General features: G+C 35.0%; 1 protein-coding gene across 1 annotated transcript in view; it reads left to right on the top strand.

Moving 5' to 3' along the window:
• Window positions 1-6235: 6235 nt before the first annotated feature.
• LOC125675027 (uncharacterized) overlaps window positions 6236-18122 on the top strand; it is a 48159-nt gene continuing 36272 nt past the window's right edge. Inside the window, exons 1-3 of the mRNA XM_056159034.1 lie at window positions 6236-6476; window positions 14949-15239; window positions 17624-17752. Coding sequence (XP_056015009.1) covers window positions 6419-6476; window positions 14949-15239; window positions 17624-17752 — 478 coding nt within the window. The 5' untranslated portion in view covers window positions 6236-6418. The remainder of the gene's footprint in view (window positions 6477-14948; window positions 15240-17623; window positions 17753-18122) is intronic.

The raw sequence follows: 18122 nt of genomic DNA on the forward strand, positions 1-18122 counted from the left end.
TGTCATAGTTGTGAAAGATTTGGTCACGGTAACAATATAGAAATTATTTATTCAAAATAAAGCAAATCATAAATTGCTGCGAAGTATTCATTCGAAAAGACTGTTACGTTTATATCATAATTAATTACCTTATTCATGCACAAGTACATACATGCATATCAAAGGAACCGAATGCATGAGATTTTCGTCAAAAAATGTCAATAAAATAAAACTAACATGGATCAAATTCGCAACAAATGCATGCAATTCTTCTGTTCTGCTCAAGATATAGGACTTATTGAGGGTGTGACAGGTCGATAGGGTATGCTTACGCCTTCTAGACACCTGATCCCACCTCTTGTATATATATGTCCATGTTTGCCTGTATCTATTTTTGCTTGCCTTTAGTAGTTATGAGACCGATCGCTGTTCGTTATGTTAACTTTTCATTTTGATACAGTTGATAGACCTTGCAACTAGTTATTTAAAACATATTTAAAAACGCATAATTTTGGAATGGTGAAAATCACAAAAAGCCATCAATTTCATAATTCCTATTAAGTAATGCAAAATTGAAAGTAGGGCAAACACGGACAGATGGATATACCAAAAGTAGGATTAGGTGCCTAGGAGGAGGAGATGTCCCCTGTCGACGGTTCACATCCTAACCATTACAAGCTGATCCAGATGTTTGGCGACTTATGAGTGCCAAGAGTGTACTCTGGTGGTGCACAGGTTCTGATATTTCTGCTTCTATGGGAGGAATCTGACTAACCCTAACATAATTGTAGGTTAGTGTATAATGAATATCTCCGCTGTTGGTAGGTGGGGTCTATATCATCGCTTCCTCTTCCCTGTCCGAGTTGTGTCCGCTTGATGTTCTGATATTTCAGTGAGTTAACCGATTTTGTCAGTTACCATGAATATGCCTGATACTTTTATGATCGTTTGTTTGAACTGTTTAATATTTAATTTGATGTAATTTTTCAAGCATTGTATTTTCTAGATGAAACCGTGTTGACATTGCAAAGCACGCGGAATAGATATATTTGTGAAGTGAATAGTAATGATAATTTTTTTTCCAGCAAATAGCATCAGGAATGCTGTTTAAGTCAGTTTATATTCTGTTAATATTTTACAAATCCTGATTAAAATTAATGTTTTATAAAGTAGAATCGGTGAGATTGGGTTGGTACTTGAGGGAATGTATAACCGATTTTAAATGTTATAAATGTATAACCTGATACCTTTTGTCCATTAATGTTCAGGTTTTGTGTAGAGACCTGCGATTTTCAGCATACCACATGCTAGTTCATGTCTTCCATGAAATATTTTAAGTTAAGGTTAGTGGCATATGATTTCCAAGTCAAATAAAGTTATAAGGTTTATGTTGCTGATTTACTGAAAATATCCAAATCATTCACTGGTCACCAACGCATTTCAGAAGACATCATATTAGTGCGCCTTATATCCGTTATATTAGTTATGATACAAATGTAGATACAGTTGCATGGTAGTTTGAAAGTGACTTAAAAAACTACGATTTCAATCCTATATTTCTCTGCGGTCGTTCACACTGAATTGTGTCAGTACTTTTCACGTGTACTTGTGACATCAAACGTTTGGAATGTAACAGATACCAGTCACGAATGTTGTGCATTCCCACTCTTGCCAATTAATGTCCCGCCATCTCAAACCTAATTAAAATCAGTTTTCACTAACATTTTTTAAATTCATTAATACATGTTCAATGCAACACCCATAATACTAATATTTTGGATGTTCTGAACAAACTGATATAATCTATGATATGTATTTGCCATATAATGAAAAATAGGGGGAGGGCATTCAATACATTGGATCTCAGCTGGGAGTTTTACATTTCGAAAGCATTTATTTCCTCTTTTTGATGTTCAGCGGTCTATTAAAAGTAATGCATAACTTTTAATGGATAGCTTATATCATTTTGTTCATTGTATTATTTTTTTCCCTACATTTTGTTGAGATTTTGTAACAAAATTTGTCGGATTTATAAACATTTTAATTAACAGATATATTAACTTTATATCATAATGTAGGAAAATGAATATCGTAAACGTGAGCTGAATGTGAAATTCTTAGTTACCATACGTAATATTGTTTATTTTGAGCATCAATAGAATTGTGAACATTGATATATTCATTTTCAACATATACATGTGAATTAGATTGCTAAAACAGCTACAATTAAGCCCTATACATATAGGTGTCTAAGTCTACTGAAATATGAGCAGGAAGTAAATTTTACCTGTTAAAAACAAGCACCTGTCCTTCCACCTTCGGAGTCACATTGAACTGAAATGACCGGCTGTTACTTTTCTTTCTGAAACGCTTTTGAAGCTGAGTTAGAGTTGCGTTTACGATAAACAAGTTTAACGATTTGGTAACAAGTGGTTCTATTTATTAGATACAATATATCTCAGAATAGTTTACTTTTACAAATGATAGTGTGGATGTTGTTATTATTCAATGCTTAATCTTATTTTTACAAAGAGGAGTCCTGTGGAAACAGTGTATACAGTTACATCAGCACGATAAAAAAATCCTCATATCGAAACAGTCTAAATGCATGACGAGGGTAGCGGGGCATTACAAAACAACACAACTGTGGGCTTTTTACTCAAGTATAACATTGAACTATTTAAGATTTTCAATAATTGAATAGCGCTGAATTATTTAAGATTTTGTCTATGCATAATTTCAAACGGTTACCCGGAAGACTTGTCAGTGAAGGATCACCTCTGTGGGAAATTTTCGCTAAGACATTTTCGATTAATTATTTATCTGGTACACTGTCACTGTTAAAGATCGTATCAAAGATATTACAAAACGAGAGAAATGTTGAAATGGTGGAGGAAAAAATATTTTTATTAAGTAAGCATAATTATAGACCTAGTAATGCATGTTCCGTGGTTCTAGGATTTGAGCAACATCTAATATTCTTCAGAACTAATTGTACTGTCACAACTTTGAAGAAATAGATGTGCTACATGTCGATGGTTTAAGCTTTATTGATCCGTATGATCAGTTGTATAAACCAGCAGACCATTCATAGCAACAACAGACCCGCAATCATTTATTCATTATTTTTGTTGATGTAGTGTCAGTTCCTATGTAAAGTTTACTCGTTCTCAAGTCCTTTCTCTTTCAAAGGTTTCAATGCTAGAGCATTGCTCTGACGTCATTTCTTTGTTCGTTTGGTCTGAAAAAAAAATAACTTCCGATATCACTGAGTAGTCTGTCATTAATTTAGGTATTAATTAATGCTTAAGTACAATAAATGCCTCACACAGTTTTGTATGAAAAGAATATCAAACAGTTGTCTACTCTAACGGGCCTCACTCTGATATTATTTAAACAGAACTGTATACAGGAATCCAATATAAGTTCATTTCTTGATAATTTAATATGACGCCATTCTTGTTCTCAGAATGATACCTTCTACGTTTACCCCCCTCCTCCCCCTTCCCCTACATCATTTTCTTTGTAGTTCTACATTATCTAGTAAAATAATGTGGTTTGTCATTTTTCTTCTATATGACACTAACTATACTTTGCGCTCTTTTGTTAAACCATTCACTACATCGCGCTCTGGTACATCATTCAGTTCCCTTTTAATATCGAACTCCTATCAATGTTTTTACAAGTGGTTAACTCGGATAACCAGGATTTAATGCGTGGGTAATGTGCATCTGTCTTAGTGAAATTGGACGACACAATACAATTAGAAAAACGAACATTGAAATGAGCGATAAAAATATAATATCAGATTACTAATTAGAAAATCGATAATAAAGAGAAACTAGTTATGACATCATATTTGTTATTTGTACGGGTTTATACCACCCAGTGTGTGTTTATCGTTCCCATCCGACCATTGATGATGTAAGCTGTACAATAACTTGTTACACAAGAGTTTACAGTTGTATTCATAAGGTTACTTTGAGAAGCTCTACGCTACGGAAACGTTGCGTAATCACTGCCAAATGAAAAACAAGACTTTATCTGTGTATTGCGTATGATATAATAAGTAGTACTATCACAGACTACGTGATACACGTGACATAAATAAGTCGTACATACGAGATAATAAGTATGTATGTACGATAATCTGTACCGTACTGCGATACAACTGAGTAGTACGTAATATATGGCAAAGTGGAACGGTTTTGAAAAATCAAAATTTGAAATTCATTCTCTTGTATTTACATTCTGCTTTTATTTCAATCGGAATTCCCAGCAGGGAAAATGAACGTACTATATTTATCTATATTCATAAGCGCATCAACGAGGGAATGACTATCACTACAACTTCTAAAAACATTGACGGCAAACATATTTGATAATATTGAACTCACAGCGGGTGCCATTGTTGCTACATGCAACTATTTTAGATATTTCTCTGATATTCCTCCACTGTAATTAATGCTGCTGCTCACTGCGCATCTTACAGGAAGTCGATTGTAATGTCCTATAATTTACATGATTGTTTATAACATTACAAATCATTTTTTTTTTCCATATGATAATAAGTCATGAATTAAAGTATCAGAATAAAACGAGAGTGGAATCAAATCAGTGATAAGAGCTGAACAATTGTTTACTTCACAAATAAATCTCATTTTACCGCACTTCATAGAAAACGTGAAGCGCTGCAGTTTATAACCTCATGCGTCTTCAACTATGAAATTTATCTTTTCATATTCAAATTTTACATTCCTTACTGTCAAAATCTGTAGGCATTAAAATGGACACAAGATACTTATATGTATTCATATGCGCGTTGTTCACCTCTGCAGCGCATTCGTGAGGAAATGTTTATCACTAAAATTTGTAAATATATCAAAGGCAAACACATTGGGAATGTGAATATAATAGGATAAGTGCATGTATGGTGTAAAATAGATGTTTGATAAATTCTAACAGTAATACCAGCTTATGCAATGCGTGTATATTTGTAATATGATCAAGTTGAAGATGTACTATCATAACTGACTTGAACTTCGTAATAGCTCATATACAAGTTTGGGGATGAAGTATTTTTAAGTCAGCTATGGCGCAAAGCGTGATATGCAAATACTTGCTAAGTACCAATTAACCTCAGGAAATTTGTGTTCTCAGGCTGAACGGAGTAGCCCTTTTTTGTTCAATCTGTATAAATGAAAGACAAAGTTCTGTTCAGCTACTCTTTTTTATTAAATAAACATTTCGTCATTATAATTATTGATTACAATTCATATTATACAATATACAATTGAATAATAATTACAAACATTATTATAAAAGTTTACACAAAAATTAATGATCTGAAGAATTGAAGTTATTTCAGAAATGCGCAATTATACTTAATATCTTACCTGTATAAATGAAAGGCCAAAGACAAAGTTCTGTTCAGCTACAGAAGAGATCTGTCTTTGTTCTTCGCATTTATATCCCCGTACATCCCTCCAATATGCCTTACCATATTTGTTATATCTTAATAATCTGTACATATAAAATTGACATTGGCTTTTAATTCAAACTCAAAGCCAACACAATTATTTCTTTGAAAAATCTATAATTTAGCGTTGCATACTCAACTTCACTTCTAAAGTTTTGCATAATTTTTAATTTCTTTTTTCTTCTAAATAAGTTATACAAATGCTTGACCTCTGGTGACTGATTTCTTACACGCCGATTTGTTACACGTTTCCTCTGACCAAAATTAATTTAACCCTCATGATCTTGTAAACAAGCTATAAACAACATACTAATAATCTCATTCGCCTCACCTCACGGTGAAAAGTTCAGACATTTTTGTTCAGCATCTTACTGTTGTTTTTGTTTCCCATAATATTGCCAATGTCCATTCATTCATTATCCTTTTCCCATAATTCAGAATTCTATCATCTGTTTTCTACATTGCAAATTTCGTTATGATAGTACAATGCAGTTAAATGTTTTGTTTTGGAGTAAGAATGTAACTACCGCTAGTACACATTATTTAATTTAGTGTTTCATTGTTGTCATAATTAATGTGCAAAAGTATTTCTTCGATTAGAAATGTTCAACTTATTCTCCTGAGCTTGATTCTCAGCTGGACCAGTGCTTAACTTATACTTGAAATTCTAAGCAACATCGTGCACGCTGAATTTAAAATGAAAAACAAATAATATACCGTCCTCATAAAATATTTCGCGTTTTAGTCCCCGGTCGCAAGTAAAATATTGCTAATTACAAAGCCAATAGAAAGTAACTCAATATGAAATGTACATGTACTTAAAACAAATTAAAACTAAACAAAAATCAATGGTGGTCAACAGAATCCTGTATGACAGTTCTATGGGCTGATGAATCGTGAGCTGTTTTCTTCCATAGTCTTGTTTTGTCAGTAGAGTAGTAAAACACACTGCATGTAGTGATGTTCACGTCCACGATGAAAGCGATTTCTGTCCACGGATTACTCTTCTCTCTGATAGGTAAGCCAGATCCACGCATTGAAACTCTTAAATGTGATGTATCATTAAATATTAATCATCAGATGAACGAAACTTGCAATACATCTATCGCGTAATTATGTTTAGTTTTACTTTTTCAGTTCTTTCTTCATGTTTTATCAATTTATTTCTAGAAATGTTGTTTTAAATACTTTGATATTACAATTAGCAGTCAGTTTCAGCAACACGATGCTGGACGAAAAACAGTGTTTCCCCACAGTTATCAAATAAGGGTTACTAGCAGATTGATTTCCTAATGAGTTCAAAACTTGTATATTTATCGCATTACACTGTATGAAATAATACATGTTGCTATGCTAAATATAGAGTCTGTATGATCCCGAAATCGGAGACTTAAAGGCATACAGTTGATGACATGCCCGCCTCGCTGTTTGTCCGCAAAAACATAACTTGTGAGTGATAGGAACTTTATATTTCATCTGTGTATTCCTTGCAACAAGGCATTTCTTTCCGTACCATTTTTGAGCTGATGACCTGATGACATTGACCTTCAGTTTGACCATAACATATTGTTTCATAAACACATTTTGCTTCCATGCTCAAAATGACACGAATTGCATCCAATTTAATGAAAATCACGATCGAATAGTGTAAGTCGCGGATCCAAGAAGTCTGGTCGTTGGGGGTTGATTTTATCTACTCCTCTATGCAATAACTTGGCTCAGGGTAGTGGGGACCTTAGCACTTCTTTAAAAAAAAAAACAATCTCACAAGTTTGAAAATCAAACCACACGCAATAGAATTTCCGATATGTTTTAGCTCAGGTAAGCTGAAAGCTTAAATGAGCTTTTCTGATCGCCTGTTGTACGTCTTCTGTCCATCTCTAAAGTTTGGTGTTTTTTGTTTTTTTTTTACATTTGCGACTTCTTCTCCAGAACCACTGGACCAATCATAACCAAACTTGGAATCCTTGGCTGAGGGGCTTCCAAATTTGTTCAAATTAAGACTCATGCCCCTTCAAAGGGGAGATAATCACAAAAATGCAAAAATAGGGTGGGGTTATTTAAAGATCTTCTTCTCAAGAACCACTGGACCAGAAGAGCTGAAATTTACAGCTTCCTCAAATAGTGCAAATTCAATGTTATTAAATTCGTGGGCCCCGGGGGGTTCGATGGGGACACACTAGGGGATCAGAGTTTTACATACAAATATATAGGAAAATCTTTTAAAATCTTCTTCTCAAGAACCACTGGGCTAGAAGAGCTGAATCTTACATGAAATCTTTCTGACATAGTGCAGATTCACGTTTGTTAAAATTATTGCCCCGGGGTACGATGGGGGCCACAATAGGGGATCAGAGATTTGCATATAAATATATCGGGAAAATATTTTAAAAACTTCTCAAAAACTACTGGGCCAGGAAAGTGGAAATTTACATGAAAGCTTTCTAACGGTGCAGATTTAAGTTTATTACAATCGTGACCTCCGGAAGTAATAGGAGATGAAAGTTTTAGGTACAAATACATAGGGAAAATCTTGAAAAATCTTATTTGTTAAAGCCATGACCCCTGGGGTTATAATGAGGCCACAATAGAAAGTTTTACATAACTAATAAATAGAAAAAAAATATTTACAAATGTTCTCCTTTAAAACCATTGGGCTAAAGAAGTTTACATTTGCACAAAAGCTTCCTAACATAGTGCAGATTGAAGTTTGTAAAAATCATGGTCCCCGGGGGTAAGATGTGGTCACAGTAGGGGATCAAAAGTTTAAAATTTTACCTACAAATATATAGGAACAATCATTAAAAATCTTCTGAAAAATCACTGGCCAGAAAAGTTTACATTTACATGAAAGCTTCATGACATAGTGCAGATTCAATTTTGTAAAAACCATGCCCCCCCCCCCCCCCCCCCCCCCCCTTTGGAGTAGGTTGGGGCCACAATAGGGATCAAAGTTTTACGTACGAATATATAGGAAATATCTTTGAATATGAGCCAAGGTGACTCAGGTGATTGATGGGGTCCAGCAATACAAAACAGAGAGCTGGGGAAACATGGATCCATGGATATACCAGAGGTTGTATCAGGTGCTTAGGATGAGTAAGCATCCCATGTCGTCCGGTCACACCCGCCTGAGCCCTAAATCATGATCTTGCTCAATGAAAAAGACGGAATAAAATATGGATTTCTTGATATTCTGTTCATTATGTCCAGTTGAATGATGCTTTTTCATGTAAGGTGGAGATAACGAACTGTGATTAATCTCATAACTCCTATAAGCATTACAAAATAGAAAGTTGCATAAACACGGACCCCTGGACACATCCGAAGTGGGATCGGGTGCCTAGGAGGAGTAAGTATGAATATTTAATAGTTTGGTGAATGCATAGCATTTACCTGTCGTTTTGTCAAATGCTAAATGACATGTTTCATCAGTCCGTTCTTTATATACTGCTTATGACTACGGATTACTCCGTTTACCTCATCAAGATATAGGACTCACGGCAGGTGTGACCGGTCGATTTGTATTGCTTATAAGATTATAAGATTGACCACTGTTCGTTATCTTCACTTTTTATGCTGATTTATTATAAGGCCACATACTGGTTGACTAGAATATGTACTGGTTTCCAAACGTTTCAGATACACATTTCGTGACACAATTATCCACAATGTGATATTGACCATTATCTGAAACGAGAAATTGGCTATATGCACAACTCATTTATCGGTTTTTGTGGCTTTAAAATAGGTTTTGGTGAGTTCATTTTATCAACTCCTCTATGGAATCATTCCACTCAAAGTAATGCAGACTCTATCACATCTTACCATCTTTACAAACAGATTCAATAGTCAGCTCTAGTAGCAAATACTTTGCTGAACGTATTTTATTATATACGATTTTATGACATTATTTGTCGAAATGTGCATCTGGCGCATCAAAATTGGTACCGTATAGGTTTTATATTACAACCCCTGGGTCGAGGCCTCTGCTGATGGAATGTTAGTCCCTTAGGGTCTCTACAGCCCAGAAGTTAAGTACTTCGTTACTAGCTTCAAAATACGGATATAGATCTATATTAAATTGCTGTGATAAGATTTAGAAATTCATTTGAAAATTAAGGATTATCTCCCTCATACATAGCTCTGATACTCAGACGAATTTGGATCCAGTCTTTGGCATACTGGTTTTCCTTTCAGCTCCTACAAGATTATTTTTTTTCGGATTTCCAAAATATTGGCTTGAGCATCACTGAAGAGACATTATTTGTCGAAATACGCATCCGGTGCATCTAAATTGGTGCCGTATAAGTTTCATATATATGCAAAATGAAGCAAGTTCGTAAAACTCGCATGTACGAGTTCGTAACACGTGTACATATTCGACGTTTCAATGCAAAATTTCTGTAAAACTTACTTTTCTACTGTCAATCAAGTGAATATGTAAATAGAAAACAACCAGAATATCACTAGAAATACAATTTAATGTCAACAGTGATATTTCACAGAATTCTATTAAAAAATTCCTACATGCAGAAAAGGATTAGTAATAGTAATTTCAGCGACCATATTGCAGTATTGGTTAAAAACACGGAGTCCCGCTGACTGAAAGTCCACGCTTCAGCGGTACCTTTGAATTTACGGTTTCTACAACAACCTTCAATCTGAAAAAAAAAATGCATGTAACATGGTGTGTTCACAGAGCGTGAAGGTGATTGCTGGAATGCGATGATTTCATGATTCCAATTATCATTTTTGTTAATTGATCATTCGCAATTTGTGTAGTAAGTCTTATTGACATTATTGCAATAACGTCTTTGTTATGTGTTCGTTTATTTATTTGTTGGGTTAATTGAAGGCATCAATAATGAATTTTCTAAGAAGTACATCGGCTTCAAGACTATTTGTCATATTTTTATAACACATGTGTTTCCATGCATAGACTCATCTCCAAAAAAATATAGAGACCACTAGTCATATGTAAATTTTATATAACGATAACAGTTCTGTGGACCTTTCAATTCCAGAGATATGCATGTATGTACATACGTGACAACAATCTAGAAATCATTCCATCGGCAAAAATAGCGTCAACTGATTTCTGTTAGCGTGAAATTGAAGCAAACTGAAGATACTGTGCATAGCCACATTCAATGTTAGAGTTGGTGCATCCATTGTCCACTTTAACAATAAAACCAAGACATGCTCGGCAGTTAATTCTTTTATTTTAATGTGGAAACAACCAGTTTAAATTACAGATGTAAATTGAATAAAATATTGATAAAAGAAATTTTCTGTTTTCAAGAGAATTTCTTTGAATTTTCAAATTGAGCCATACGCCCTAGAATTCCATTTTAAATCTATATTTCTCGTGGGCTGCGACCAAGTTCTCATGCAACAAGTGTCAACTGATTTACAGATAGAACACGTGTACCTCGAGTGTAACAAATCGTTAGTGACTAATAAATTGAATAGTTTTATTGCCTTTTAAATTCATAATGGTGAAATAACTTTCCATAATATTTGATTGATTGATATTCCATTAGACTTTTGCAGCACTCATTGTGTAGAATTAATCACGCTCATATTACATATGTACTTTTCTGTTGATTCACGTAATCCTCATTATTTGTATACAAAACTGAAGCTATTATAATTTTGCCAAAAAAAAGGGTCAAAATTGCTCATTAAAAAGAAGGTAATGTAAAAACTGCGATTTTTTTATATTCTGTTCATCATGTTGAATTATGCCACAAAGCTTGACAGCTGTATTTACAATTGTACCATTTACTGAAACTTTAGTTTTACATAGTTGTCATTAAATCACATCTTAAACCAGAAATTGAATTATTTCTACCATTTGAATGAGAGGTGAAGATAACGAACAGTGATCAATCTCATAACTTCTACAAGCAATACAAAATAGATAGCTGGGAAAACACGGACCCCTGGACACACCAGAGGTGGGATCAGTTGCCTAGGAGGAGTTAGCATCCCCTGTCGATCGCTCACACCCGCCGTGAGCCGTATATCCTGATCAGTAGATAGAACCAGGCATAACCAACAAATTTTAGAACGAGAATATCTTCCATATATATGCAAAAACCATTAGCTATACGAAACGTCGAAAGAGTAAGTACTAAGAGAATACTGTTAATTATAAACATGGATACAAACCCAGTGAAGGCGTCGAACCCGGTCAGAGATGCCACACTTTCATTATAACTGGCCAAGCTGGTTGTGGAATGACTTACATATGCACGGATAAAAATAATAGAAACCTGTAGTATTTTGTAGATAAGTCTTCATGGATTCCGAAAAAAGACCATGAAAGCACAGTTGACAATGCTCCACGTGTTAACAATATGACCAGGTAAACGGAGTTACCCGTAGTCAAAACCAGTGTACCAAGAACGGCCTATCAATCGGTATGAAAGACATCAGACAGAATTTGACCCAATGATATGTTGTATTGGCAAACTAGATCATTATAACGACCATATAATTTACGCGATGTTGATTTTAAAATTAAGACCATATGGCTATTTTTGTAGATTGGATATATAAAACTTTCATCGCCAATTATTGATGCTTACGAAATTTTCATAAAAGGCCCAAATCAGTGCTGCGATGTTAATTTAGAGAGGAAAAAAATTGTTCCGGCAACTGATTGTCAAGAGAGTGTGTCCCCATACCAAACCAGGTTATACAAAAATAGCCTGCGTTCCTCAATTTGACTTCAATCAATCAGAGACTAGAATACAATAAGGATTAAGTTATTTAATAATATTCATATATTATTTTTATTTAGTCTCAGTGCACAGTAACAGTGGAATATTACGGGTAGGAGTTGACTATTGCAATGATTAACATAATACGCTATTTCTGAGTTGCCCAATAATTTTTCCCTTCGTGAACTCTTACGCACAGTGAGACGCAAAACATACTTTCGTCAATATGCGGTGGGTACAAATGGTTATCGCTGCCTTCATATATTGCTTAAAGGCCGTACATAAGACATTATGCATCCACCCAATCTACAAGGACACACGATATTAGTATATTTATAAGTATTCATAATAAAATATCTCAAACAAAAATCGATAATCACTACCATTCTTTGATTAAAGTATCGCTCATGCAGAAGAGGAAAAAAAAAAAAATTTCAAGCATTTCGCAATATCATAAATTCTAAAGAGAATACAAATCTAAGAGTAGGACAACACTGATTTCTGTACACACCACAAGTGGGACCAAGTGCCTAGCAAGAGTAAGCATTCCCTGTTCACCAGTCATACTCGCCGTGAGCCTTGATCAGTCATCTGTATTCAAAAGCAGTTCATGTAACTATGTAAAATCAAAACCATCAGACATCATTCGATTTGTTGACAGAGGGTATTAGCAAATTAGACCATCATAACGAACATAGAATTTTCGAAATGCTGGCTTCAAACATGACTGTTGTAATATCTGTAACATCAGCTTATTTGTCAGTAAACTACCTCAATTTAGAAAAAATTAATCATACGCAGAATATGTAGATGAATATCTTATGTAGATGACAGTGGAATGTTGTTACATAAATATGGAAGTTTTTTTTATTTCATTAGCATAAAACAACAATATGAAATAATATACATTTGATATACATGTATATGCTCAACATATTATCTGTCATATAAAAAATTAAATTCGAAGTACCATGCATATATTGTAAACTACACGACAGATTCTGAACAAAAATGCATACATGTGATGAATATGAAACATTTTATAAAATGAACTAAATAAATCTGGGAAGTTGAAATTGGAGAAGTCTAAGCCATCCGGATTTTGTTTTATAAAGTTGAGTTGTTAGTTTGCTGTTTAATATCTTTGTTCAATAAAAATTTTAAATATGACATAGATATGGAAGATTCTGTGGTGTCCTTTATTTCGAGGTCATTGTGATGAATCGAATCGACATATGGATGGAAATGGGTATTGTTAGAAATAAAACGTCGATGTAGCCAATATCTACTTGAAGGCAGGCAAACGGATCAGCTATTAAAGAAGCACAAGTTATGCCCATGGAAATCCCAAAAGATCGTTATTGATTTTCGTCTATAGGACATGTCGGTTCTCTTGCAGAGGAACAAGAGCAGTACACCACTGTTGATTGCGGAAATCAAACGCGGCTTAAAGATGTATAGGTACACGTAAAAATACTATAACAATCATCTATGACTAGGATTAAACTTGGGTCAGGCTAATGTGTAGTAAGAGCGCCGCACTCACTGTTCATTACGAGGATTTAAAGTGATATCACAATAATCACTCCTCATCAATTGGTAATGAGAGCACTTTCATTACTGCACTAACTGAACAGCCTGATTTAAGTTTGATGAGTAATGTCTCTAATGACAACATAATCATCGCTATGGGTGTTTCATGTAATCCTCGCTAGGGAAGAACATCTCAAACCTCGCTAGGGAAGGACCAGACAATTCTGGCTAGGAGAAATCAGAGAATCCTCGCTAGGGGGACCAGTCATTCCTCACTAGAGAGAATCCAGAAAATCCTCGGTCGGGAGAAATAATATGATCCTCGCTTGAGAGGGATCAGATAATGCTCTATAGATCGGGACTCTGTAACCCTTGCTAACGAGGTACCAGAGAATCCTCACTAGGGAGAATACAGAGAACCCCCGTGAAGTAGGTACCAGACAATCCTCGCTTGAAAGGGATAAGAACGTCCTCTCTAGGGAGAGCCTAGACAATCCTCGCTTGAAAGGGATAAGAACGTCCTCTCTAGGGAGAGCCTAGACAATCCTCGCTTGAAAGGGATAAGAACGTCCTCTCTAGGGAGAGCCTAGACAATCCTCGCTTGAAAGGGATAAGAACGTCCTCTCTAGGGAGAGCCTAGACAATCCTCGCTTGAAAGGGATAAGAACGTCCTCTCTAGGCAGAACCTAGACAATCCTCGGTAGGTAGGGACTAAACATCCTAACTAGGAAAGGCTTCCAAACTCCTATTTTATTGTTAAAATGTCTGAAATTTGGAAAATCTTTGAATTTCTTTCTGAATGACTTTCAATAGCATTATCATGGACAGGAAGTTGTCGACATAGTACACAGTATAAATATATAATGAATGTATCTCAAATCATTGCGAGCCAAAATAACGCTTCCAATCAAAGGGGGTACAACCAAGAGGGGCATTACTTCATAGCATTATTTCATATTTGATACCATCTTTAATTCAATGTCTTTTGAAATTGTATGTACACATTACATTATATATGCGAGTACACTGTATACTGTTAGTAGTCAGCATGTGTTGTGACCACGAGCTGAACATCTAAAAAAAAGTGTATCAATGACAAATCCGGCGGGAAAGTTTATAAAGGAAGAAAGAAATTATATAAGGGCAATTAAGGACAGTGTTTTATCTTATTTCCAGAATCTGCTGCATTTTTGACGATTTTGAATGCTGGTTATATTTTTTCACAGTACACGTGCAATCCATATATATCAGCAGTTGGTTCCCAATTGAAGCTCAGGTATCGAGTCCAGTTGTAATTCCACATCCTATAGGGCAGATCCCCGCGAAAGTTGAAGTGCAAGTGAAGGTTCAAGAGGGCGGAAATGATGTCATTTTCCCCGCATCAGGATCGGCACAAAGAGATGATGATAGTGACAATGTGTATGGTGGAGTGGTCTATTTGTATAACGAGCTTCATGTTAAAGTGTTTGTCCCTTATCGAGACGAGAACTCATATAAAGGGGTCATGATTTATACAGGTATGTTGAAATTGTAAATGTATATGTAATGTAGTTTGGAAACATGTTTTATGAATGTTTTGACTTGTGATTCCTTTAACATGTACAGTTTTCGTTTCTTTTGTCTAAGACGTTTCTTCCCAAGATAATTAGTATAACTCACATTTAGACCAGAATTTGTCAGTCGTCCACCATTTTTGTTATAGCTGTTCACATTCATACTGCCGACTTTTCCCCGAAGAACCACCGGTACAAGATTAATCAAATTTGGTATAAAAATATTTCGTTGAAGAACAATTTCGTTTATTGCAATTAATCCGGTCTTGTGGTGTACCGTTCTCATGATTAGCATTGTTTATTGTTACCAATTGTCGTGTTATCCCAAAGAAATGTTCATTTCATCTCAGATTAAAGCAGTTATCAGTGACATAATGCACATTAATGACCAACGACATGAATAAATTTTAAATTTGGGGACTTCTTCGGGACAAAGGAACATATTTTAAATAAGATGACTAAAGGTAGAAAAATCTTAATTAAACGAATAGCACAGAAACTAGACTAAAACTGCAACAAATTACAGGTAGTTATTTTTGACCTGCTATTCAATATGCCACATGTAACTCGGGAATGAATTAGAGCAAATCATATCCGTTCAATGAGCTGATCCACGATGTGCAATATAATAATTATTAGTTAATCAATCTAATGGAGGACAAGTTAATCATTGATGATGATCGATGCAAAAATCAATTCATACCCGGTGAAATTTCCTATCATGCAATGTATGTGAATGAATTTGAAAATTTGGCATAGAGTCCAAATACGGAGGAGCGTAGATGTGGACCAAATTAACGAACAGTGGATTAGCAGTCTAGAAATTCGGATAATCATCAAGACTTCTAGGTTTACCCTTATCGACCATATCTAAGACAGAAGGATGATGTACGAGACCAGTATAGAATCGCAAAGAACTGATGACAGGATTTTGATTTTACCTATAGTGGCCAAAGTCATCGGGTTGATCACTTTATCATAGAGGGCGCTTGCAAGATGTTCAAAATCTAGACTAGCACACATACCTGTAACTAGCATGTTATATAATAAGCTAACATGTAAAGCTAGAAAACGTGGTTTTAAGTTAGAATTAGAATGAGAAATACGGCTATAGTATTGTAGATATGATCAAACAATTAGCTGGAGTTCAGGGTGTGGTAAAGGTTTATATTCATCTTAGTGAGGTCAGTAGATTTGTTGATACTTTGAAGGTGGAATGCTGTCATTCTAAGGTTCCATGTTTCCCTTTGCATTCTGTCGATATGATGTTGATAAGCCTTGTTGAAGAAGTTGGATGAGTGATGAAGTTGGATGAGTGATGTGAAGAAGTTCGATGAGTGATGTGAAGAAGTTGGATGAGTGATGTGATGAAGTTGCATAAGTGATATGAAGAAGTTGGATGAGTGATGTGATGAAGTTGGATGAGTGATGTGATGAAGCATTGTCCGGCAGACCCAAAGAAGAGGTTTACTTAAGTAATCAGGAGTGTCTGGTATGAAGGTAAATCCTCTACATGCCGACAGAAATATCAATCAAGGAATTCGGAGATTTTCTTCGCAGGATGTCCGATGGCACTGACTATTGAACAGCCTGGTATGTCTTCTTTGTGGATTTTTGGCAGTAAATAGAATTGTCCTGGTCTACAGTTGTTAAGATAAATCTCTTTAATTACCGATCTTTCCCCTGTACATTTTCTGAGAGTTTTCGTGATCTTGATAGCAAACTCATCGGTGGTGTCAGATCGTAACTTTTCGCAAAAACTTGGTACCGTATACGTTTTACATTATGACCCCTGGGTCGAGGCCTCTGCTGGTGGACTGTTAGTCCCCGAGGGTATCTACAGCCTAGTAGCTAAGTACTTCGTTACTAGCTTGAAAATACGGATGTATATTTAATTGATGTTATAAAATTTAGAAACTCATTTCAAAATTAAGGATTATCTCCCTCATTCATAGCTCTTATCCTTAGACGAATTTGGCTCCAATTTTTTGGCATGCGGTTTTTGGCTATATTTAACTCTAAAACTTCATAGTTATTTTGGATTTCAAACATTTCGGTTGAGCATCACTGAAGAGACATTATTTGTCGAAATGCGCACCTGGTGCATCAAAATCGTACCGTACAAGTTTTACATCCAAGAACCGGTGAAGTTCTTTTCTTTTTTCATGACAACAATAATAGATATAGGGTTCGATTACATGAACGAACGGGATGAATTCTAACCTATTTCCTAGATGATATATTGAATTGGAAGCTAAACAATAAAAATACAATTTGTAAATCATGCAAATCATTTTCCTATTAATGTGGTCCTTATTTTCATTGTCAATTTAATACATGTATTTTAGGTGGTACTGCTTTTGCTGGTCCTTTTCAAGCCAACTATGTGCGAGGTTTCGTTAGGATTAAAGTTTGGGGGTTATGTGATTTACCACCGGCGAATTTTACCATATCCGGAAGTCATAGCATTTCAAGAGGTGAGTTCATTAACTCTGTAGAGTATCGCACATACATGTATTTAGTATGATTAATAACCGACATCAAACAATCCACTTAGTTTGATTAATTCCACTTCCTTCGTAAAATTCTCATTATTGATATAGTACATGAAGCCCGGAAGCCCATTTAGGACTTATCAAAAACGTATATAACGAATTCCTGAATTCGTTATTAAGAATTTCATCTGTTATTCAAAATTCTGAAATTTGTTTTGAAGAATTTGTAGAATTTATTGATCAAATTTAAAAGTCTTTTTACCCAAACAAATTCGAATTTAAAACACGAATTTTAGAATTTGTGATTTCAAATCATGAAATTCGGTAATACAGTTTCTAAAATATCTAATAT

Source organism: Ostrea edulis, chromosome 3 (assembly GCF_947568905.1).
Source record: "Ostrea edulis chromosome 3, xbOstEdul1.1, whole genome shotgun sequence".
Classification (NCBI taxonomy): Eukaryota; Metazoa; Mollusca; class Bivalvia; order Ostreida; family Ostreidae; genus Ostrea; species Ostrea edulis.